General features: G+C 38.7%; 1 protein-coding gene across 1 annotated transcript in view; it reads right to left on the minus strand.

The window, feature by feature from the left end:
- syn2b (synapsin IIb) overlaps window positions 1-26,879 on the minus strand; it is a gene marked incomplete at both ends in the record, with an annotated part of 150,121 nt that overhangs the window by 92,264 nt on the left and 30,978 nt on the right. Inside the window, 2 exons of the mRNA XM_081357887.1 lie at window positions 210-301; window positions 7,871-7,928. Of these exons, the coding sequence (XP_081214013.1) occupies window positions 210-301; window positions 7,871-7,928 (150 nt within the window). The remainder of the gene's footprint in view (window positions 1-209; window positions 302-7,870; window positions 7,929-26,879) is intronic.

Raw genomic sequence — 26,879 nt, forward strand, 5'->3', positions numbered from 1 at the left:
CATAATGAATAACTTTTACTGTAACGGTGTGTGTGTTTCCAGTGAGGACAGATAAAGTACTGGAAATGTTTTTTTTGTTTTTGTTTTTTTTTTTTGGTCCAGAAAACTTATTTTATTTAATTCTGATCATATTTTTTCTATTTTTTAATGCATTTTTTTTGTGTGGAGATTTTTTGTTATTTTGTATTGCACTATAAAGCACGACTTACCGAACCACTCGGGTCCCGTTCCGGATGACTTGCATGTCCACACTGCATGTGCCGTTCGCATGAGCCACGAGGTTGAGCTCTGAGAATTCGGCCTGGAAATATAAAACAATACATGATAAATCTGCAGTTATGATCATGACAAGCGTCTCAAATACAATATGCATGTTTAGCATTCAGAATCTGCCCAGTCAAACTGAGGTCATAAGTAGGATTAAGATTATTTTATGTACAAAACACCTGAAAAATGAAGGAGAACAGTAGTTCATGCCTGTGTGCGGCTTCTGTGAAGATCTTTCTGAACAATATCAAAGTTTTCAGCATTTTTCTTTAAAGAGCACTTGTTGTGTTTGTTACCATGTTCATCTGTGTTTAGTGTGTAATGTTGCTGTGTGATCATGAAAAAGCTCCAGTTCTTCTCTATATCAGAGTCAGTGTTTCTGAACGCCTGAAACGCCTCCAGTGTAGTCTCGAGTTTCTTCCTCGTTATAATAATTCATGCGCAGAATAAAGGGGCGGGGCCTGGGTGAGTTAGTTAGTAGTGTGCTAAACTGGCGGTTATGGTAAGGGGCGGGACATTTCCCAAACACACTCGAAGCGCTCGACCAATCACAACACACTGCTCCATCCGACCAATCAGAGCACAGTGTGCTTTTCAGAAGGAGGGGCTTCATAGAGACAGGAAGTAAACAGAGCGTTACTGACAGACTGGGAAGAGAGGAGCCGCAACAATGGAGAATATGAGGAGAATAATAAACATTCAAGCAGGAAAACCTGTTCTAGTAGAGCCTGAAACAACATCAAGACTTTTAATAAGTGCACATAAATGAAACAGCTCCATTTCTTTTCATATTTATCTGACAGCATCGATGGGGAAAACAGGCAAACATATTTCTCCTCCAACAGTTTTTCTTAGCGAACATCTTATTTCATTCAGAATTTCTGGAAAAATGTCCCTATGGTTTTGCGAACTAAACTAGACTTCAGAGAAAATTGAAACAATAATAACAAAAAAATGTGACATATCCTTGCTGTTTATATTAGTGAAGATGCAGAATAATGCCCTGATGATCAGTGCTCACTTTAATTAAAGCTTGTGATCTTTACCAACAGCAAGTGTGTGTGAATCGTGTCCCGTAACTGTTCCTCATCTTTCTTAACATTCATGTTATGTAATGCAAGCTTAAATCTGAGGTTTAAACACAGATGCAATAAAACTGGCGAAGCCATCTCATATTTTATATGCATAAAGTTCATAAAGTTCATAAAGTTCATAAAGTTCATTGGTAATAAAATGTCCACTTATAGTTGCAGGCTTTCACAGTCACTGTGTCTTAATTAGAATGGTTTGCTTTATTGGCCGTTTGTGATTGACAGACTGTAAGTTAAAGAGATCAACCTCAGCTCTATTACTTACATGTTACTGATCAATAACCAATCCCTCTTTGACTCTTTGCTTCTGCTCGGGTCAAAGGTCATCCAGACAGTTACTGTACTGGCACAATTCAGATCGTCTGCCTCGCTGCCTGCTGTGAGTGTGTTTGTTTGATTCGGTGCGATAAGCTCCGTCTTAGCCATATATTTCATTGTTTTGAACCATCATTTTACTACCATTTCTAGTTGTTTATACTACTACATTTTACCCAACATCTCAGATTAACCTGTCATCGCTAGCTTTTGTTATTAGTACTACTAGCACAAAACGCTAGTAATTCGCTAGCCTGCTAACGCGCCACCCGTGCGCTCAGCTATTTTATTTATTTATTTTTCTCTCGCGCGTCCGCGCCTTTGAGTTCATAAAAAGCTCAGGTGAGTAAGAATCACTCAACAAACACGGTGAGTAATGTCTTGTCCTGTTATTGTCACTTGCACTTCATGTCACATGTTTAGTATAGGCTTCTCTGTCGACAATATAGGATTTATATCTGATAAATGTAAGGAGACAGTTAGGCTGACAGAGAAGATTTCAGAATTAGAAACACGCATCCAAACTTTAATTGAGGATAGTAAGAGTGCTAGTGCTTTAGATGTTTTGGATGCGCATAGAATAGTGAACTCTTTACATGAGTCGGTTCTGGCTGAAGTAGAGCCCGTGCAGCCGGGCAAATGGGTGACAGTGAGGGATCGCTCTAGTCGCGGATCTAAAAACCACTCTTCCGTTCCGATTACCATAACAAATCGATTTGCCCCGCTCAGTGAAACACCCACTGAGAATGATTGTGCCCTAGTTATTGGAGATTCTATTACACGGAACGTGAAAATAGAGACACCAACCACCATAGTCACATGTTTGCCGGGAGCCAGAGCGCCTGACATCAAAGCAAATTTAAAAGTGCTGGCTAATGCTAATCGTAAATTCTCTAAGATCATTATTCATGTCGGCACTAATGATGTTCGACTACGCCAGTCGGAGATCACCAAAATTAATATTAAAGAGGTGTGTGAACTTGCAAGTACGATGTCAAGGACTGTAATTTGCTCTGGCCCCCTTCCTGTTCGCAGGAGTGATGAGATAGTCAGTAGATTGTGTTCGCTTAACGGTTGGCTGTCTCGGTGGTGTCCGCTTAATAATATAGAATTCATAGACAATTGGAAAAGTTTTTGGGGCAAACCTGACCTGTTGAAAAGAGATGGTATTCATCCCTCCTGGGATGGTGCTGCTCTTCTCTCTAGTAATATGGCTCATAGTCTTAGAGCTCAAACATGACAATCTGGGGCTCAGGTCAGGAAGCAGACAGACTGGCTAAACCGACCGTCTGCTAGCGGCCTCGCGTCACCAAGGTCAGATAAATCCCATCACATAGAGCCTCTTTCACCTAGCTATCATCATATAGAGACTGTGTCTGTTCCCCGAATTTGGAAATCCAAAAAACGTTTAAACCCAACTAAGGTTAAAAATTTAATTGATGTTCAACAAATAAAAAACAGCTATAATACAGATGAGCAAATGCTAAAGCTTGGGTTGCTGAATATTCGATCGCTTACTTCAAAAGCACTCGTTGTTAACGATATGATTTCAGATAATAACCTAGATGTGCTGTGTTTGACAGAAACCTGGCTAAAACCAAACGATTACATTACTTTAAATGAATCAACCCCGCAAGATTACTGTTATAAACATGAGCCTCGTCTGAAACGCAAAGGGGGTGGTGTTGCTGTAATCTATAGTAATAGTTTCAAAACCACTAAGAAATCAAGTTTTAAATATAATTCTTTTGAAGCATTGGTGCTTAATGTAAAAATATATAGTGTAAACGATAAATCACGTTTGAGATTTGTGCTGGCTACTGTATACAGGCCACCAGGGCACCATACAGACTTTATCAAAGAATTTGCGGACTTTCTATCAGAATTAATATTGACTGCAGATAAAGTACTAATTGTTGGTGATTTTAATATACACATCGATAATGAAAAAGATGCATTGGGATTGGCATTTAAAGACATTGTAAATTCAATTGGAGTTAGACAACACGTGTCAGGACCTACTCATCGTCGTAATCATACTCTAGATCTAATATTATCACACGGAATAGATGTGGATGCCGTTGAAATTCTGCAGCAGAGCGATGACATCTCAGATCATTATTTAGTCTTGTGTAATTTGCATTTAGCCAAGGCTGCAAAGCCGACTCCGTGTTACAAATATGTGAGACCTATCACTTCTGCTACTAAAGATTGCTTTATTAATAATCTTCCTAATCAGTTTCATCATCTCAGCATCTCAGATAGCTTAGAAGAACTAGATATTACAACAGAAACGTTTAACTCTCTCTTTTCCAGCACTTTAGACACAGTTGCTCCGTTGCGCTTAAAGAAGATTAAAGAAAATAGTCCAACGCCGTGGTACAACGAGCACACTCGGGCCCTTAAGAGAGCAGCCAGAAAAATGGAGCGCAACTGGAAGAAAACAAAACTAGAGGTATTTCGCATTTCATGGAAAGAGAGCTCAATTACTTACAGAGAGGCTTTAAAAGCTGCTAGATCTGCTTATTTTTCAACCCTATTAGAAGAAAATAAACATAATCCTAGGTATTTATTTGAAACGGTGGCTAAACTAACGAAAAATAAAGCTTCAAGCACCGAAGTTTCCAAGAAACACAGCAGTAATGACTTTATGAACTTCTTCACTTATAAGATTGATAATATCAGGGACAAAATTATAACTATGCAACCGTCTACTACAGTATCGCATCAGGCAGAGCATTGTAGTCTCCCTGAGGAAAAATTTGATTCATTCGTTGCTATAGGAGAGGAAGAATTTACTAAACTCATTAAATCATCTAAATCTACAACATGTATGTTAGACCCTATACCGACTAAGCTACTGAAAGAAATACTTCCAGAGGTCATAGATCCTCTTCTTAATATCATTAATTCGTCTTTGTCTCTAGGATACGTACCAAAAAACTTTAAGCTGGCTTTGATTAAACCGCTTGTTAAAAAAACGCAACTTGATCCTACAGAATTAGTCAATTACAGGCCGATCTCGAATCTACCTTTTCTGTCAAAGATATTAGAAAAGGCAGTATCCTCACAACTGTGTTCCTTTCTTGAAAGAAATGATATCTGCGAGGATTTCCAGTCCGGATTTAGACCGTACCATAGTACCGAAACAGCTCTCGTTAGAGTCACAAATGATTTGCTCTTATCATCCGATCGTGGTTGTATCTCTCTATTAGTGTTACTCGATCTTAGCGCTGCATTTGACACCATCGACCACAACGTTCTTTTAAATAGATTAGAACATTATGTTGGCATTACGGGAAATGCACTAGCATGGTTTAAATCATACTTATCTGACCGTTATCAGTTTGTAGCAGTAAATGATGAGATGTCTCATCGATCACAAGTTCAGTATGGCGTACCACAAGGCTCAGTACTAGGACCGCTGCTGTTCACTCTGTACATGCTACCATTAGGAGATATCATTAGGAAACATGGCATTAGCTTTCACTGTTATGCCGATGATACTCAGCTCTATATTTCTTCAAAACCTAACGAAACTTATCAATTCACAAAATTAACGGAATGCATAGCGGATATAAAAAATTGGATGACTTGTAATTTCCTACTTCTAAATTCTGAAAAAACAGAGTTTCTAATTATTGGACAAAAAACTTCCTCACGTAATAACCTAGAATACTGTCTAACACTTGATGGCTGCTCTGTTAAGTCTTCGTCGTCGGTTAGGAACCTGGGTGTGCTCTTTGATACCAATCTTTCATTTGAAAGTCACGTGTCTAGTATCTGTAAAACTGCATTTTTCCATCTTAAAAATATATCTAAATTACGTCATATGCTCTCATTGACAAATGCGGAACAATTAGTTCATGCGTTCATGACCTCAAGGCTAGATTATTGTAATGCTCTATTAGGTGGTTGCCCTGCACGCTTAATAAACAAACTACAGCTGGTTCAAAACGCAGCAGCTCGAGTTCTTACCAGAACCAGGAAGTATGACCATATTAGCCCAGTTCTGTCAAAACTGCATTGGCTCCCTATTAAACATCGCATAAATTTTAAAATATTGCTGATTACTTACAAAGCACTGAATGGTTTAGCTCCGCAGTACTTGAGCGAGCTCTTAACGCATTATAGTCCGTCACGTCTATTACGATCTCAAAATTCCGGCCAGTTGATTATACCTAGAATATCAAAATCCACTGCTGGCGGTAGATCCTTTTCCTATTTAGCACCAAAACTCTGGAACAGTCTTCCTACCATTGTCCGGGAAGCAGACACACTCTGTCAGTTCAAAGCCAGATTAAAGACACATCTCTTTGACCTCGCTTTCACATAATACATTATAGACTTCTATAATTTAATGTTATGCTGCATAGACTAGGTCAGCCGGAACCGGGAACACTTCCCAAAAATCCTGATGTACTCGTTACATCATGAGAAGAATGGCATCTACGCTAATTTTAGTGTCTGTGTTTATCCCAAGGTTTTTCCTGCAGCCTGCCGGATCCAGGCCGTATTCAGATCTGACGAAGGACCTTCACCTGGACCGATGACAACGCAGTGCTGAAGTGCCAACTAGTCTCTCCCTATGGAGGATCCCACTACCACTCTACAGATAAGGCGTTGTTGGGAAAATTCGTCTCGCGGTCCTACCCCAAAGCAACAAATAAAATTCCTTATCAAAATTTATAAGGAAAAACAAGTATTTTGTTTAGGCTTGGCTTGTAGGGATTTCCAAACCTGCGTATATTCAAACGCACATAACTATAGAACCCATTCTAAATGCGCATGTGACCGCCATCAGCGTTTCTCACAGGTTCGCGTTTAAAGTCTGTGTAGAGAGAATGGTGTCGTCTTAGCGGCCCCTAATTTAATAACAAATGATCATTGCGACGGAACCAAATCAATTAAAACTAACTTTAGATGGAAATAACTTAACTCTGCTGTAAAGCCGAAACAATCTCTGTTACCTTAAATTATACGCTTATCTCTGTAAAGCTGCTTTGAGACAATCTACATTGTTAAAAGCGCTATATAAATGAAGATGACTTGACTACTATTGGCTTCCGATCAGCAACTTGTGGACCAGAATATCAATGAGACGGCATGTCATAAAATGCTCTGGAAACCTTTTTATTTCGTGACTAAAGGCAATTTAAAATGACTGCATAAAGACAATAGACCAGTCAGCCTTCACTTCACATAACGACGCGCTGGGGTTCTGGGTCATCACTGAAACATAATGAACAACTTCTACTGTAACAGTGTGTGTGTTTCCAGTGAGGACAGATAAAGTACTTAGTGGAAATGTGGGATTTTAGGATGCAGTGTTAGAGTTGTGTGCATGTAACAGAAAATCAACAAAAAACTAGTTCAAAACAACCAAATCAATATTTAACCCTCATTCTTCCCTCACACTGTGACACATCTTTCCCTCGCGGGTCAAAGTGACCCGAAGCCCTAAAATTATACCTTTTTTTTTTTCTTGTTTTTCCCCCCAGAAAGCTTATTTCATGTAATTTTGATAATATTTTTTTCTATTTTTTGGGAGGAGATTTTTTGTAATTTCTTTTTTATTTACCTTTCAATTACTAGATTTGATCAATAAATAATAAATAAATAGTGATATAATCACATTCCTCACATTCTTTCAACTTAAATTCAAAATAACTCACAATTTCATGCATAACCCTTTTAATTCAGCTCTAAATATCTTACATTGGGTGTCTTTGCCGAACTCTTGTGGGAAATAAATAATATATCATGATATTTCATGACTCTAGATGGCCTTATAGCTCTATATGGAGTAAATGAGCTGTTCCTCTGGGTCCTAAAGTCAGGTTATCTTCAGTACGTATTCAGATACACATGTAGACATTATAAAATAATGTTTTGGTAAAGTTTTAGTTAGAATTTTTAGGTTTTTCTATGTATACTGAAGCATTCCTCCCATTCCATTCATTCCTGAGGGAGTCAGATTGGCCCGTGAGGGATTGAAGGATTTTGTTACTTTTTAAAATTTCAGACACAAAAATCCATTCATTTTGTGTGTGTGTATTCGTGGTTGAAGTGCAACAAAGGTCCTGGGGTCTCGGACTGATGAACACTCAATGTCAAAATGACCCGAGGAAGTTCAATGGTTTGTGTGATCAAACTGAGAATAGCAAGCCGGTCTAAAGCTTTAATAAATGCTTTACCTGTTCAACTTTGACGTCATAATCTCCTTGGACCTTCTTCCCACGGAAAGTCTTTGCCCTGAAATACAAAAACCAAAAAACAATTGGTATAATTTCATGCATGCTTGTAGTGTTGTTCAGTCAGTTTATGCATAAACAATCCAACATCATTTCCATCCCTGCAGCTTTAATGACTGAAAAACAAACTGCATAATTGCAGAGCGGCGTCTGGAAAAGCAGAGGCTGTCCTGAAGCGTTCCAGTCTCTGGATGGGCTTGATAAGTTTGTACATCTCTTTGACTCTCTTGTGTTTGGTTGCTGAATGAGCGGTTAGAGAGAAAGCAATCTGACTGCACAGCAGGGTCGAGAACACACTCGAGAAGATAGATAACAGAAGGAAAGATGGCTGATATCTGGCTGAATCAGTGTCTTTTACTCTCTTTACATGCAGAACCAGTGATACAGAATCTCAACACCCACATCTCTTTGCAAGCATGTGTCCTTGCTTTTGCAACTTTCAAGCTCATAATGCAATTTTGCATACGGTTAATGTGAAGAAATAACATGTTAACAAAATCTCACTGCAGAATGTTCCCAAACTACGGGTCGTATAAGGAAACGTTTGCAGTCCTTTATACCAGACCAAACTATGATGGATTATTCAATGCTGCCATCTAAAGGAAGGACGTTATTATGTCATGTAATATTGAATTTCCTTTAGATGGCAGCATCTCCAATGCACAGTTTTTGTGCACAAAACAACTAAAGAAGAGAAATAAAGCTGTGAAAGTGTCGTGCCAGTGAAGCTGCTGCATGCACCGCGTGGGGGGGGGTTCATTCAGGCAGGATCGAAGGCTAAACGTCTATCAAACACAACACACAGAATTTTTCCATTTAATGACTGTGTATAGCGTACAGTTTCTGAGTGAATATATATATATATATATATATATTTTCGTGCATTAAAAGGGGAATGGGAGTGATGCAGTTTCTCTTCGTGTGATATAGTCCAGCATTGCTAAAATACAGGACAATTAGTGGTCTGTGCAAAGGCATCACTGTTTCTATCACCTGGTTAATAATACAACACCTGAACAACAAAGCAGGAGTAACCTTCATAACACCCTAGCAACAGCAGAGAAAAACACTTAGCAACAGCCACCCACAGACGAGCTCCAAAGCCGTCTCCACCCTAGAGTTATATATGTGCTGTTATATATATCTGTGAGTAAATAAAGAAATAAAGTGACAGCTGTCAGTTAGATCTACTCAGAGAATGTGTCATGAAATGCAAATGAATTCCTGGAGCTGCACCTTATTATTCAACACGGAAGCTTTTTTGTACAGCTAAAATAACTGGAAGTGAATGACACCGGAAGCCAGAAACATAACATTTTCAAATGGCAGCATTAACATGAAGGTAGAATGGACAGATAATGTAATGAACAAGAGCTCTGCCAAATAAAACGAGCAGAAGCAGCTCTAGAGAACTGCAGTGATCCTGAAGGACGACGGCCGTTCTCGTGTTGAGTGTAAAATCACGACACACTGACACAAGCAGCAGGCTCTGGACATCAGGAGCTCATATGTGTGTGTGTGATGGTGTTCATGAGCCGTGACTCGTCCTCAGTCCGTCTCCATCCACTACAGCAGGGAGTCTGCACAGTAAAAACCATTGGGTCATTTCTAGTAATAACCCGGCTGTTGGATTAAATACGTATGTTATATGTACACTTGCGTAGTTTGAATTCATGTACTCAATACAAAAAAATTGTAATTTAAATACATATTTGTTGAGACATATTTATTGTTTTATACAAATAAACAATCTGTATTTGAAAACAAAGTGTATTTTATTCATTAAAATAATGTCATAAAGAAAAAATATAAATAGTTAACTTAACTGTTGGGTTACTTTTAACCCAATGCATTGGGTTAAAATAACCCACAGTTGGGAAGGTGCTGCTATACCAGCCCATAGTTGGGTTATTTTTAACCCAACATTATTAAATGAGTGAGTAATGAGTGTGAGTGCAGTACTCTGTCCTATATACCAGTCAATAGTTGGGTTACTCGTTGGGTTGTTATTAAGTGAGTGAGTAATGAGTGTGAGTGCAGTACTCTGTCCTATATACCAGTCAATAGTTGGGTTACTCGTTGGGTTGTTATTAAGTGAGTGAGTAATGAGTGTGAGTGCAGTACTCTGTCCTATATACCAGTCAATAGTTGGGTTACTCGTTGGGTTATTATTAAGTGAGTGAGTAATGAGTGTGAGTGCTGTACTCTGTCCTCTATACCAGCCCATAGTTGGGTTACTCGTTTAGTTATTATTAAGTGAGTGAGTAATGAGTGTGAGTGCTGTACTCTGTCCTCTATACCAGTCCATAGTTGGGTTACTCGTTGAGTTATTATTAAGTGAGTGAGTAATGAGTGTGAGTGCAGTACTCTGTCCTCTATACCAGCCCATAGTTGGGTTACTCGTTGGGTTATTATTAAGTGAGTGAGTAATGAGTGTGAGTGCAGTACTCTGTCCTCTATACCAGCCCATAGTTGGGTTACTCGTTGGGTTACTCGTTGGGTTATTATTAAGTGAGTGAGTAATGAGTGTGAGTGCTGTACTCTGTCCTCTATACCAGCCTATAGTTGGGTTACTCGTTGGGTTATTATTAAGTGAGTGAGTAATGAGTGTAGTACTCTGTCCGTTGGGTTATTATTAAATGAGTGAGTAATGAGTGTGAGTGCAGTACTCTGTCCTCTATACCAGCCTATAGTTGGGTTACTCGTTGGGTTATTATTAAGTGAGTGAGTAATGAGTGTGAGTGCTGTACTCTGTCCTCTATACCAGCCCATAGTTGGGTTACTCGTTGGGTTATTATTAAGTGAGTGAGTAATGAGTGTGAGTGCAGTACTCTGTCCTCTATACCAGCCTATAGTTGGGTTACTCGTTGAGTTATTATTAAGTGAGTGAGTAATGAGTGTGAGTGCAGTACTCTGTCCTCTATACCAGCCTATAGTTGGGTTACTCGTTGAGTTATTATTAAGTGAGTGAGTAATGAGTGTGAGTGCTGTACTCTGTCCTCTATACCAGCCCATAGTTGGGTTACTCGTTGAGTTATTATTAAGTGAGTGAGTAATGAGTGTGAGTGCAGTACTCTGTCCTCTATACCAGCCCATAGTTGGGTTACTCGTTGGGTTATTATTAAGTGAGTGAGTAATGAGTGTGAGTGCAGTACTCTGTCCTCTATACCAGCCCATAGTTGGGTTACTCGTTGGGTTATTATTAAGTGAGTGAGTAATGAGTGTGAATGCAGTACTCTGTCCTCTATACCCGCCCATAGTTGGGTTACTCGTTGGGTTATTATTAAGTGAGTGAGTAATGAGTGTGAGTGCTGTACTCTGTCCTCTATACCCGCCCATAGTTGGGTTACTCGTTGGGTTATTATTAAGTGAGTGAGTAATGAGTGTGAGTGCTGTACTCTGTCCTCTATACCAGCCCATAGTTGGGTTACTCGTTGGGTTATTATTAAGTGAGTGAGTAATGAGTGTGAGTGCAGTACTCTGTCCTCTATACCCGCCCATAGTTGGGTTACTCGTTGGGTTATTATTAAGTGAGTGAGTAATGAGTGTGAGTGCAGTACTCTTCCTCTATACCAGCCCATAGTTGGGTTACTTGTTGGGTTATTATTAAATGAGTGAGTAATGAGTGTGAGTGCAGTACTCTGCCTCTATACCAGCCAATAGTTGGGTTACTCGTTGGGTTATTATTAAATGAGTGAGTAATGAGTGTGAGTGCAGTACTCTGCCTCTATACCAGCCCATAGTTGGGTTACTTGTTGGGTTATTATTAAGTGAGTGAGTAATGAGTGTGAGTGCAGTACTCTGTCCTCTATACCAGCCCATAGTTGGGTTACTCGTTGGGTTATTATTAAGTGAGCGAGTAATGAGTGTGAGTGCAGTACTCTGCCTCTATACCAGCCCATAGTTGGGTTACTCGTTGGGTTATTATTAAGTGAGCGAGTAATGAGTGTGAGTGCTGTACTCTGCCTCTATACCAGCCTATAGTAGGGTTACTCGTTGGGTTATTATTAAGTGAGCGAGTAATGAGTGTGAGTGCTGTACTCTGCCTCTATACCAGCCTATAGTTGGGTTACTCGTTGGGTTATTATTAAGTGAGCGAGTAATGAGTGTGAGTGCTGTACTCTGCCTCTATACCAGCCCATAGTTGGGTTACTCGTTGGGTTATTATTAAGTGAGCGAGTAATGAGTGTGAGTGCTGTACTCTGCCTCTATACCAGCCTATAGTAGGGTTACTCGTTGGGTTATTATTAAGTGAGCGAGTAATGAGTGTGAGTGCTGTACTCTGCCTCTATACCAGCCTATAGTTGGGTTACTCGTTGGGTTATTATTAAGTGAGCGAGTAATGAGTGTGAGTGCAGTACTCTGCCTCTATACCAGCCCATAGTTGGGTTACTCGTTGGGTTATTATTAACCCTCAGAGGTCGGAGATCACGCCGGCGTGATCTGCTCGCTTTTTTCCTTATGAGTTGAATTGAGACCCAAAATACTCTTTTGACTTTGATTTTACAAAACAAGTTTCATACATCAATCGATTCTGTTAAATGTGTATTATTTTTGTGTATACTCACAATAAAAACAAAGTGTTGTGCTTTTTGCCAAATAAAGAAAAATAAACGTGATGCGAGTTCTGCCTTCTATCTGCCAGTGTCGTCCATTCTGAAACGCGTCCGAAAATGAACAATAACTCAGCGAATACTCAGTCAAACAGGCAAACAGACATACAGGCATGAAGCTTGAATTCTCTTCTCTTAAATGATTTTTATAAAAAACAAATATTCTCATGTTGTGAAATCTGTATTAAAAGAGAGCGATTCCAGTCGACCTCATTAGAGCTAATTCAAATGTAATGTGACTCCGCCTACGGAGAGCGCGCACTATTCAAACGCAAATGAATGAGGCAATCCAAGCAAACCTGTGAACGCCCAAATATCAGTTTATTCAGATCATTACTTTAACACCGTCTCAGCAGCGCTGTGAGCAATAACAATAATGAAAAAAGTACCTCAGAAGTGCGGGTATATCGAGGAGCGAGCTGAGGAATACTGTAAGTTTTTTTTTCTTCTCACGTGAATCGGGTTTCTGTTTTTGATGAATGAACGGCAGAGATGCGCGCTGTTTACCACAGCTCGCAAAAAGACAGTTTAAATTTAAATCGCGTGTGTGAATGAATGAGGATGTTTTAGCAAACTGTATTACTATGAGTAAAAATCGACTGAAATATGTTGAAATAAAATGTAGGCTATTTGTACGTATTTGTACGTAGCAATACGTATTAAACTGCAATTTTATATGCCCTAATATTTCATAAAAACAACGTTACAGTCAGGCGAAATATGAAAGACAACATTTTGTTGACTAGATTTGAGTACAGTTTTTACTGTAGAATATACTGCCACATAAGCTTTTGATGAAAAAAGTAGCCTACCTCAGAAGTGCGGGTATATCGAGGAGCGAGCTGAGGAATACTGTAAGTTTTTTTTTCTTCTCACGTGAATCGGGTTTCTGTTTATGAATGAACGAACGGCAGAGATGCGCGCTGTTTACCACAGCTCGCAAAAAGACAGTTTAAATTTAAATCGCGTGTGTGAATGAATGATGATGTTTTAGCAAACTGTATTACTATACTGAGATGAGTAAAAATCGACTGAAATATGTTGAAATAAAGTGTAGGCTATTTGTATAAGCAATACGTATTAAACTGCAAATTAGCATTTATATGCCCTAATATTTCATAAAAACAACGTTACAGTCAGGCGAAATATGAAAGACAACATTTTGTTGACTAGATTTGAGTACAGTTTTTACTGTAGAATATACTGAATATATATATCAAATAAGCTTTTGTTTAGCAATTTTTATATATATATATAAAATAAAGTCATCAACTAAGATGTTAGCTGTTCCAATTTTGGCTATATTCAAACTAATGAATACATAGATAGGCCTAAAATGTAGGCCTATAATCTTTTTTTTTTTTTACAAAGAAAGAGTACACTTGAAATATTGTTGAAATTTTAATTATTGTTGTAATTGTAACCTTTTTAATAAAATAGCAAAACATATTTACAAGATAGATGTAAGCAAAATCTTAAATGGTCAATATAAGTCTTCTTCTAATTTTTTGTCCTTGCATTGTGGCTCAGTCAGTCAGAGTCACACCTGAATGAATGGCTAATTATGCAGAGTCATTATGCATAATGGGTGGGACATTTTGTATTCCAAGGTGTAAACCACTCCTCGTTCACGCCCACTCGCATAATGGCTTTCCAAGCAAAACCTGTTTTACATCATTTAAATCAATGTATTGTTTTATCTGAACGATAAAGCAAGACTATTTTCACATAATTTTGAAGCCAGAACTCGAAGGAAGAACATCCATTTCTCAAAAGTCTTATTCATGCATATTTATTATGAGTTTTGAGGTCTTCTTTCAGCAACTTTCATTTTTAATTTTTTCAATAACCACGCATAAGCATTATTCTCTTAAAAATAAAAAAATATACATGCATGGTGATCACATATTTTGGTAGCCCTGTTTGTGCTATATAGAGTGAATTTACACCTTTGCCATTAACATGTTTATAAATAACTGAAAATAGCACAAATGTCAGAGCATGTCAGAACACCTCCAGTGCCCAGAAAACACTTCAGACTCCAGAGGGTTAAGTGAGTGAGTAATGATTGTGAGTGCAGTACTCTGCCTCTATACCAGCCCATAGTTGGGTTACTCGTTGGGTTATTATTAAGTGAGTGAGTAATGATTGTGAGTGCAGTACTCTGCCTCTATACCAGCCCATAGTTGGGTTACTCGTTGGGTTATTATTAAGTGAGTGAGTAATGAGTGTGAGTGCAGTACTCTGTCCTCTATACCAGCCCATAGTTGGGTTACTCGTTGGGTTATTATTAAGTGAGTGAGTAATGAGTGTGAGTGCTGTACTCTGTCCTCTATACCAGCCCATAGTTGGGTTACTCATTGGGTTATTATTAAGTGAGTGAGTAATGAGTGTGAGTGCAGTACTCTGTCCTCTATACCAGCCCATAGTTGGGTTACTCATTGGGTTATTATTAAGTGAGTGAGTAATGAGTGTGAGTGCAGTACTATGTCCTCTATACCAGCCCATAGTTGGGTTACTCATTGGGTTATTATTAACCCAGCATTATAAAGTGAGTGGCAAACAGCTCTGCATCCGGAGCTTTACGAGCCTTTCAAATCAACACACTGAAAGAAACCAAAGGCAAGTATACTTTGAGCAACATATGATCTATAGGTCTCACTAAAATAGTGACTGTCCCAGCAAACAGAAATGTGTTCTAATGTTACAACTTCGGTTGAAGCAGAAGCAGAAGCAGAAGCAGAATCTAAGTGCAGCAGTAATATTTAACAAACAGTCTCAAACTAAACAAAATAAACTCAGAACAAAAACCAGAACAACCTACATGTGCAACGTAAAGAACTCACAAAGACTGAAACTAGACACAGGGCTTAAATACACAGGCAAACAAGCTAATCAGGATAACGAGGGGGTGTGGCTAATCAGAAACACCTGGGAAGACTAATAAACAGGAAGAACTACAAAGGACTACAAAACATGGCACAGGACAGGAAATGACAAAAGTCCACACAAGACAGGAATCATGACATCTAAGATCGTTTTACCAATGTTCCCATTAAGTTGTAAAACATTTCTGAATGTTCGCTGAACGTTCAAAGCATCCAGTTTTTTAAATGTTTAATTTTTTTTTCTTGGTTATCTGAATGTTAAGGCAACATTCCATTGTATCGTTCTGCAAAATTGGAATGTTACTTTTGAACGTTCTCTGAACATTCTTAAACAAGTAGTAACATTTGAAAAACTTAGACGAACATCCAACTAAAACATTTCAGAAAAAAAAATGTTTTATAAACAATATCGACTAATGTTTTGGGAACATCATTAAAGACCGGATTACTGTGACCAATGAAGGTTACTGGAAGAGCGTTTGTTCGTAACTTTGAGAGAACATTAGCCAAAAACTCAAATAAGCTCAAAAAAGCCTGGATAATTAGATCAGATATTACTATTTAATGTTTAATGATAAGGCTATTGCTCATGAACACTATTAAACTGGTGCATTTGTGCTGCAGATCTGAAAGATTCCTCAGATCATGTCTTGTTGAGGACAGGTGTGCTGGTACTAGATGACACCATGGAATAGGTGAAAAATGTTGAGTTTTACATGGGCAAATGATCTTTAGAAATGATAAAAATCTTGTTACTATTTGATCTTATTTAGATATTCATATCTAAATCCTCATAACTAGGTTCTTCAGTCCACCCAGATTACCTACTAAAAACTACATCTGTAATGGATCATGTTTCCACAGAGAGATGTTCTTGTAGTGTTGTGTGTAAGAATGAAGCGTGAGCATGAAAGGCTCCGACAGCCGTTATGAATCACTCAGGTAAGGTTCACACTGAGTCCTGCTGAACATTTTGTAATTAAGTCATCATTTTTCTGCAGGCTAGCAGAGGAGAACTGAAAGAAAAAATGGAAAGGAAAGTGTAATTTTTCGGAATAACAACCGAAAATTTTCACAATGTTTTCAGTACTTACAATTTATCACTACATCCAAGTAAAAAACAAGTTATTACAGCTAATTATTTAAACTTATAGATTAGCTAACCATTAGCAAGCACTGTACAAATTATACAAGACGAAGACGTAATACCTCAAATTACAATCTCATGAATTATTTACATTGCAATTACTGTAATAATCAACAGATTACATTTTCTTTTCCTTTTTTAAATGAAACTTGAATGCTTATGTTATGCTTAAGCACTATTCAGGGGTGAAGTCTATCAGGAGGGCGTTTTGATCTTCTCAGTGCATGTGACAGCACATCTGAAGGCGTTTCTTCAGCTGGTTCATGTCATCCAGCACTGGAAGTGTTTCAGATGCACAGTCTGTAATCCACTAGCACTGTCGCCTTTGTTTTCAACAGGCTTCTCCGATTTCTCCTCAGGATTTGACCATCCTCTGTCCTGACCGAGTGTAAGATGTCAGATGTTATTGTCATGGTCAGCACTTCAGACTTTTCCATGGACACAATATTCAAAGAACAGAACATTTTAGTACATTTTGTTCAAAGTGTTAGGCCTAAAAGGGGAAGTAAGGTTTAGATGTTAGAATCATGGTTAGTTTAAAAGATAGTTTACTATCTTATCTATTGAAAAACCATCACATCTGTCTCTTTTTCTATCTGTGCACAGCGACAGTCGACAGAGTCATCGTTCTCGAGGCGTCTGCGACTGGCCACCAGTTCTCTCCCTCCGCCTGCAGGAGAACTATCTTTGGATGCATCTGTCGAGATCTTTGTCCTTTTTGATGGGTCAAATAATGTCAGCACAGGCTCTGTAGTGAGGAGAGTCTTCAGTCGTCCCCATTCTTGTTCATGGTCAGCTGTCCATTTGAACTCGTCACGTATTTGTCACGTAACAGTTCTCTCAAGTACACTGTTTTAGAAGACAAGTTTGGTATGAACTTTCCGACGAAATTGATCATCCCCATCACTTTCTGTCTGTGGGTTTGGGCATCTTGAGTATAGCTTGTACTTTCCTCTTGTCTGGTTCCACTCCCCCTTCAGACAGCTTGTCTCCTGAGAATGTGATTCTTTCACTCCAAACTGACATCTGTCTTTCTTCAACTTCAACCCATACTTCCTTACTCGCTGTAGGACTTCCATGAGCCTCTTGTTGTGCTGTTCTATTGTGGATCCCCACAACACAATACACAGTAAAAAACATTTGGCTATTTTTCAACCCAACCGTTGAGTTACACATATTGGGTCATTGTATTGGGTTATTTTCCAAAAATGTTAGGTAATTTTTTCGAATCGTTGGGTAATTTCTAGTAATAACCCAAATGCATTGGGTTAAAATAACACACAGTTGGGAAGGTGCTATACCACCCCATAGTTGGGTTACTATGTTGGGTTATTTTTCCAAAAATGTTGGGTAATTTTTTCAAATCGTTGAGTAATTTCCAGTAATAGCCCAATGGATTGGGTTAAAATACCCCCCAGTTGGGAAGGTGCTAAACCACCCCATAGTTGGGGTACTCGTTGGGTTATTTTTAACCCAACATTTTTAAGTGAGTATCATCCACATACACACGCACACCCTCGATGCTTTCAATTATGTGTTCCATAGCCCTGTGGAATCCTTCAGGAGCTGATGAAGTCCCGAACAGAAGGAGTATCGGCTGAAGGGTGTGTTGGATGTGCAGTACTTCGTGCTGTCCTCATGTAGTTTCAGCTGCCAAAAGCCCTGAGACGCATCCAGCTTTGCACCTGCCATCTCGCTTATGATTTCCTCACGTGTGGGAATTTGATAATGTTCTCTCTGAATGTTTGCGTTCAAGTACTCTGGATCCATACACACACGTAGATCAGCACTGGCTTTCTTCACACACACCATTGAGTTAACCCACTCTGTAGGCTCTTCCACTTTATCTATGACTCCCACTGATGTCATTCTTTCCAGCTCTTGCCTCAGCTTTTCACAAAGTGGTGCTGGAACCCGTCTTGGTGCATGGACAACCGGCTGTGCATCTTTTCTCAACTGTATTTTGTAGTTGAATGGTAATACTCCAAACCCTTCGAAGACGTCCAGAATCTGTTTCACTATATTTTCCACACTGTGTTACTCCATTATTTATGGTGTATATTCTTCTTACTAGGCCTAGGTCTTATCATGCCTTGTCTCCCAACACAGAATCATGGCCATCTGGCACAACCACGAACATGAGGTGATGTTTTCTGTTTTTCACTTTTACTTTCAGTCTGCATGTTCCTTTCGTTGGAATGTTCTGTCCATTGTAGAATTTGAGTCGCACTGTTGACTTACATGTGGCTTGATTTTCATTGCCACATCTCTAACAGGTAAACTGTTCTTTCTCTTTTTGCAGTTTCTGTTTATTCATTCTGCATTCTCTCTGTTACTGCAGCCACAGCTGTGTTGTCACTTCCGCTCGACTTTGTGTTGTCACCAATGGTTTTAGCGTGCAGAAGAGCTCTCTCACTGGCATGACATGTCCTCACTGCTTCATTCAAGGTCAGCTCTCTCTCAAGAGCCTCTCCCTCACTTTTTTATCAGTGATGCCGAACACAATTTGGTCTCGGATCATCGAATTTTGCGACAGTCCGAAATTGCATGTCCTTGCTTTCAACTTTACATCAATTAAGAAACTGTCAAAAGTCTCTCCAGTAGTTGTAGACAAGAACAAATTACATACAGTACCTTTAAAAAGTCTAATTTTTTTCGGTGTGAAGTGTGAATCAAACTTCTCCATTACCACGTCATATTTGCCTTTGTCCTCGAGTGTGTTAAACACCTCTATCAACTGAGGTCCCGCAACGATGAGAAGCAATGCAATCTTACGTGCATCCGACGCTTCATCAAGACCCACTGCAAGTACAGTGCAAATCTCTGTTTAAACGTACGCCATTCGTCATCAAAATTTCCAGTCCAGTTCACAGCGTCAGGCGGCTTAACACTTTCCATGACGACTATCAGAGTTGGTGATCAACCCCTCTCCTGGTACCATGTAATGTTTCGTAATCTAGTGGAGAAACAGTTTGGTAACAAACTTGTTTCTATTGTCCTTTCAGGTCCACATCAGGAACAGCAACTGAACATCTATTACACTGGCTTCCAATCTCCACGCTCTACAGGTAAGTGAACTACTGACACCTAGTGGTTAGTTTCAGGACTTACGATTTATCACTACAGAAAGGTTGTCACATTTTCGTTTTGGTCCATTGCCAGTTCAGCAGATTTCCAAGATCTCAGCTCATTGCCGTACTGAAATATATTTGGATTATCTTTGCCAGTGATTAAAGAGCGCAGTCGAGCAGAACTAGCGTGATATGAATACGCATGGATTATCTTTAACTGACTGATAGTAAGAGGAACTTGTAGGTCACAAGCTGAATAATTCCTCTGGTTATATAATGTTGTGAATATGATGCAGGTTTTGGTCCAGGGTCAGTTTCAAAGTTTCAAAGTCCCTCCAAATCGTAAGGGGCGGGACATTTCCCCAAACACACTCGAAGCGCTCGACCAATCACAACACACTGCTCCAGCCGACCAATCAGAGCACAGTGTGCTTTTCAGAAGGGGGGGCTTCATAGAGACAGGAAGTAAACAGAGCGTTACTGACAGACTGGGAAGAGAGGAGCCGCAACAATGGAGAATATGAGGAAAATAAATCAACATTCAAGCAGGAAAACCTGTTCTAGTAGAGCCTGAAACAACATTAAAACTGTAAAAGTGTCTAGCTGTTACTATACAGAGTATTTCAGCACAGCCAAGCCAATGTATTGAGGAGGTTTTATGATTAAATGTGTATGAAATGTATAGAAACTCTAGTGATTTGACTTAGAAACCCTGCAGGAACAAAGACAGTGTCAAGCTTGTTTCGAGCTCCAGGACGTCCCTCAGCAAAAAAGGGCACATTTCCCCTCCCAGTTTCCACCCTCTGAATCGGGAAAGTGATTTCATGCCCTCCTCTGCGTCACTGCAGCTTACCAACCGCAGATACAAGAGGGAAACTAATCAGCGTCGACTCCTTTGATCCTGCCATCGTGTGTGTGTATGAGTGAGAGGAGGGAAGTGTCCTAGTGAGCCGTGAATCTCTTCTGTGCTCTGGGTGAAGCGTCAATATCACTGATTATGAGCCACATCATTATGGCTATTAACTCTATATGGAGGAGTCTGTCATGACGCTTTGATTTGGAAAAAACAACACAATCACAGTGACGTATTATAACACATAGGCCACATACACACTGCAGCTAAATTCGGTTGTCATGAAAAAAATAGTCTACACTTGTCCAATAGTGTGTATGGAACTGAAATAAGCAATTAGTTGTTAGTGAGATATTTTAACACATCAGAGACACGTCTCTCTTCTATAGATAGGCATTTCTAACACATTTTTTATAATATAATATTAATAATGACATAAAGTTGAAACTTTGGCATATTAAGTCTTGATTCTGACTTTATAACAGGTTTTATGAGATAAAGTCAAAATTGTGACATACTAAGTAACAAAAATATAAAAACATAAAAAAAAACATTTAATTGAGATTTTAAGTCAAGTCAAGTCACCTTTATTTATATAGCGATTGTTTTAAAGCAGCTTTACAGAGATAACAGGAAAAGATTCAATGATGCAAACAGAGTTCATTTCGCCATTATTCATTCGGGTTCATTTCTGGAAGCGTCTCTTTCAGTGGCTTAGGCGATATATGGTCTAACATTGATTTTGATCATTTAACAAGTTTAGACAAATCCTCCTCTCCTATAGCAAAGACTGATTGGGATTGTTCCTCGGGGGGTCTATAGCACGACGTCTGATGCGATACTGGAGTAGACGCTTGCATGATTATCATTTTCTCTAATAGTATCAATTGTAAGTAAAGAAATTCATAAAGTGATTACTGCTGTGCTATCTGGAAATGTTTGAAGTTGAAGCTTTATTTCTCGTTAATTTAGCCACTGTATAAAATAAATACCTAGGGTTGTGTTTGTTCTCTTCTAAGAGTAAGCACTTTGAAAAGTAAGCAGATAAGGCCTTTCTGTATGCAGTAACACTGTCTTTCCACGATATGCGAAATACCTCTAGTTTTGTTTTCTAACAGCTGCACTTCAATTTCTACATTTTCTACATACTAAGTAATAATTATGAGATGAAAAAGTCAAAATTGAGATATAAAGTCAAAACTTTGCCTTAAAGGATTAGTTCACTTTCAAAAAAAATGTTTGCTGATAATTTACTCATCCCGATGTCATCCAAGATATCCATGTCTTTCTTTCTTCAGTCGAAAAGAAATTAAGGTTTTTGAGGAAAACATTCCAGGATTTTTCTCCATAAAATGGACTTCAATGGCAACCAACTATCCCAATGTTCAAAGAAGGTTCAAATGTCTCAATGCAGCTTCAAAGTCTCGACACGATCCCAGTCGAGAAATAAGGGTCTTATCTAGCGAAACGATCAGTCATTTTCTAAAAAAATTAAATATATATATACTATATATATATATATTTATATATATACTGTTTAGCCACAAATGCCCGTCTTGTACCATCTCTGAGATGTGCCACGTATTACATTCATCACATTGGAAAGGTCACGAAAAAAATTTAAATAATAATAATAATAAATTAAAACAAAACAAAGATGTCGGACGATTTTGAAGTTGGAGGAGAAAATGAGATGAAATTTTTTGCCCTTCCCTACCTTTTTGAACCGGAGAACACAGACAAATAACTTAGATGACGTGACGCGTGACCTTTCCAACGTGATGACGCAATGCGTGGCGCATCTCAGAGATGGTACACGACCGGCATATGTGGTTAAAAAGTATATAATTGTTTTGTTTTTTTTAGAAAATGAACGATCATTTCGCGAGATAAGACCCCTATTTCTCGACTGGGATTGTGTCGAGACTTTGAAGCTGCATTGAGACGGACATTTGAACCTTCTTTGAACATTAGTATAGTTGGTTGCCATTGAAGTCCATTCTGTGTAGAAAAATCCTGGAATGTTTTCCTCAAAAACCTTAATTTCTTTTCGACTGAAGAAAGAAAGACATGGATATCTGGGATGACATCGGGGTGAGTAAATTATCAGCAAACATTTTTTTGAAAGTGAACTAATCCTTTAACAAATTTTAACCTCATAAATATGACTTAGGGCCAGATTTACTAAACAGGGCAAATTAGTGTGAGAGCGCAAATCCAAAAAAGTATGTGAAAGAAGCGTGATACTGCACATTAATGAACACATTTGCATTCGGATCATTTCCATAATGACCAACACAATCTACTTATTGCAACACAAACTAGCATCTGTTTTAAGATATGCTTATTTTGAGCGGTAAATAATGGTGCAAATACCAGTAAATTGACGATCGCAAACCTTATAAATTACCTTGCATGAATAATTTAAATACTCTCCTCCCATAAATTTTGTGTCTGAAAGGGAAACTCCTACAAATGCATAAGCAATAAGAAAACAACCCTGCCGACGCTTTTCACTCAAATATTTCACTGCGAGTCTTTAGTAAATCCTGACAGTAGTTTTTTAATGCCGAAAGAGGGTTGCGCAAGCTGTTAGTAAATCTGGCCCTTAGAATGTCATAATTACATCTATTTATGTCATAATTGGTCATAATTGTGATTATGTGGTGGAGATGGACTTCCATACTCTTCTGTATGTGTGCGGTGCGAGACATCACAGGGAAAGAGGAACGAGCCTTGACTCATTCGTGTTGTCAGTTCTTGTTATAAGAAACAGCGAACAACAACAAGCCCAAAATAAACTAAAATAAATCTCTTTATATTGAAATTAAGACCAATATATCATTACCCACACCTGCCTATTTTAATAACTTATAATAAGACATGTTGACACTGCAAGAGAGCGTTAAACAAAATGGATATGGATCTTTTTCGTCTGTTTTATTCCATTAGGCGGAAAATGTATACAGTAGTTTAATTGTTTAATAAAACAACAGCACACTTCTCCTCAACAAGCCGTTCCAGAACATTCACATCCATAATACAAACAACATTGTTACAAGCTTGAATATAATGAGAGCGGTGGATTGCACAACTGCATGTACAATAGTAATAATAATGCATCAGTGAGACATTTTTTAATTGAGTATTGTTCTGAAACAACACACCAATGCAAAGCCATTGGTTCAGTTAAAGCTACTCCATTAGTCCTGTGTTTTAATGTTTTATTCATTTCGATCAATGTAGAGTATATAATTGCTGTGAGCAGCTTAAGTGCAGTCGAATCAGAGCCTTCAGAAAGCACATCCAGTAACGGGAAGCCAGTCAATGCTGTCGACCGCCAGTGTGTCTACAGTTCTCCAGCCAACAGGCATTCAGATCTCACACTGAGAGATCCACAGCTCAGAACAAGAGAACAAGAGTGCACTTCTGTCTCGAAGCACTGCAGAAGCTATAATGAAGGGTTTAGGACAGTGCTAGAAAGGTGAAACATTGAACAGTAAAGACACGGTGTGTGTGTGTGTGTGTGTGTGTGTATGTGTGTGTGTGTGTGTGTGTGTGTGTGTGTGTGTGTGTGTGTGTGTGTGTGTGTGTCTGTGTGTGTGTGTGTGTGTGTCTGTGTGTGTGTGTGTGTGTGTGTGTGTGTGTGTGTGTGTGTGTGTGTGTGTGTGTGTGTGTGTGTGTGTGTGTGTGTGTGAAATAATGTAGGGGAGAGCGGGGAACAACCTAACGCTTCTTGACTTTCTCAGTTTGAGTAAACCTATTTAGGGTTAGAGTATTTATTGTTTCCCACATTAATTTCCCACATGTCTAGTACAGTTATGTGGTTTTGTTTCATTAATACAGTGTTTACTTTTTTCTTGATTGACCCTGAAAGAATGGAAGTGAAATGTGTCAACATGCCCCATAGTACATTGTCACATGACCATATGAGAGATTAAAATGTTATCTGATCTAATCAAAAAATATGCAAGACCAACTAAATATTTTGTCAATAAAATAATGGCATTTTTTAATAATTAAAGCAATTTTTTGAGTTTGACAACAAACAAACCGCAAAATAAAGCTATACAGCGTAAATTAAAATAATAATTAATAATTTCTGAACATTGACTCTCAGTCTTTATTCACCTTTTTCTAACGGTTTCTCAATAGAATTCATAAAAGTATAGAATAGAATAGAATAGAATAGAATAGAATAGAATAGAATAGAATAGAATAGAATAGAATAGAATAGTTCTAATAGGGGCTCACTGTAACTTCACTCACATATGCGGATCCAGACCGACTGTCAGTCCGTTTCTTCCTCAACGCTTTGTTGCTTCGGCTTCATTTGAAATGTTTTTCCTTCTCACAACACAATATATGAACATTCTGGCACTTGAAACGTGTCACGTAATAAATAATAAACAACAAACCATTAAATTATTGAACATTAATAGCCTACATAACCCAAGGTGGGATTGCATTACATCTCAACTCCTAATTTTCAATAATTCAATAGTTTGTAAGTAGATATATGTTAATATACCTATCACTTGAACTGCCAAAATGCCATGATGAAACACCGTAAGCTAATAAACACACTCGCATATAGACGGTCAAAACACCATCCGTGCAACACACATGACTCTACAATAATGCAGCAAACATCAAATAAATAACAGAAAATAGACATTATCAAGAATAAGGAGAAACAAAAACATTTACTTAAAATATAATCGTATGTGACGCCACACAGGGACTTCACCAAATTATATTGTAATTCATTGACTATTGACTTTATTTCATGGTAAAATCCCGATGTGATGTTAAACCGTTTCCAGTCCGTAGAGCTGCTTCCTCACACACAGATTCAGCATCATGCTCTGAAACGGTCAAGCCATTGCTATTTACCCAAGCCTAACCATTACTGATGTCACACTGATGTCATATTAGATCTATAGAGTGAGTGAGAGAGAGAGAGAGAGAGAGAGAGAGACAGAGAGAGAGAGAGAGAGAGAGAGAGAGAGAGAGAGAGAGAGAGAGAGAGAGAATCAGAATCAGTCAGAATCATTCTTATCTTGTCTGAATGTTGGTACAAATGTACAAAGGTGTTTTTTTTTCTTTTTCTTTTTCTTTTTTTTCTCTTGTTTATATAAATGTATTCATACATTTGTTTACTGATTGATTTATTGAATTCATTGATTATTTGTGTATGTAATGTCCATTTATGTAATGGCCAATGCTTTGGCAATACTGTACAAGTCATGCCATAAAGCTCATTTGAATTTGAATATGAGAGAGAGAGAGAGAGAGAGATAGAGAGAGTGTGTGAGAGAAGAGAGAGATGAGAGAGAGAGAGAGAGAAAGAGAGAGAGAGAAAGAGCATGTAATCATCTGTGTCTCTACCACGCTTCTCGGCAGCATCTCTACAATAGTGTCGGGTTAGTGTGTGTGTGTGTGTGTGTGTGTGTGGGTGTGTGTGTGTGTGCGTGTGTGTGTGTGTGTGTGTGTGTGTGTGTGTGTGTGTGTGTGTCTGAAGCACTGATTTCCTCCTGAAGAAGACTGGACTGGACGAGCTCTCTCTCAGATGGGCAGGACTCACACTGACTGACTGGGCTTGAAATCTCAGCTGTATCTCAGAGTTTGACATGTTAACTGAAGTCAGTTTGATGTTCATGAGCATGTTTCTTACACACTGCCGTTGTGCATTTGTGTGACTGATAAATCAACAGGATCTCAAGCCCCAACACAAGCCTGCTCACAGGAGCTTTAGTAAAACTTTATAGCTCTAAATCTGCATGTTAGGCACGTTATTTCTCATTCATCTATGTTCATTTGATGGTATAATACAGTGGCATGGGGTGCTTCAGTGTAAATGCATGTTCCGTTTGACATTTACACAATTTAAGCAACAAACAGCCAATAATATATGTGCATATTTAATCCAGCCAATCACAGCAAATGCCCGGTAACCTCTGACCCGCCGGTGCCGCTGTTAGACATTGCTTTTATACATTATTCAGTCTCATGTTTTAGTTTTATATGTTTTGTTTTGTTTTTGTTCCTCCTCAGAGAAACCCCTGGAAGATATTAGACGATTTATCGTCCTTCGGCTGCTCATGTAAACGCGTTTCTGCAGAACTTCAGAATACTAATCACACCCATGAGCATCTGATCTGAGAGCTGTGGGATTTCAGCATGACTACAGTCGGTGCAGGAGATCAGTCAGACGGGCCTGATGGCAGGTTTCTCTCGGTCTCCCGGTTCCCGTGGCTACGGTCTCCATGGCGATTCCTCAATGGCTGCTCTATGTGATGGCCACCCATCGCATGTGGAGGTCATATGTGCGCCTGACTGTGAGCTCAGGTCAACATGCAGTGACTTCATATGGGGCT

Source organism: Scardinius erythrophthalmus (genome assembly GCF_964197995.2).
Source record: "Scardinius erythrophthalmus genome assembly, chromosome: 25".
Classification (NCBI taxonomy): Eukaryota; Metazoa; Chordata; class Actinopteri; order Cypriniformes; family Leuciscidae; genus Scardinius; species Scardinius erythrophthalmus.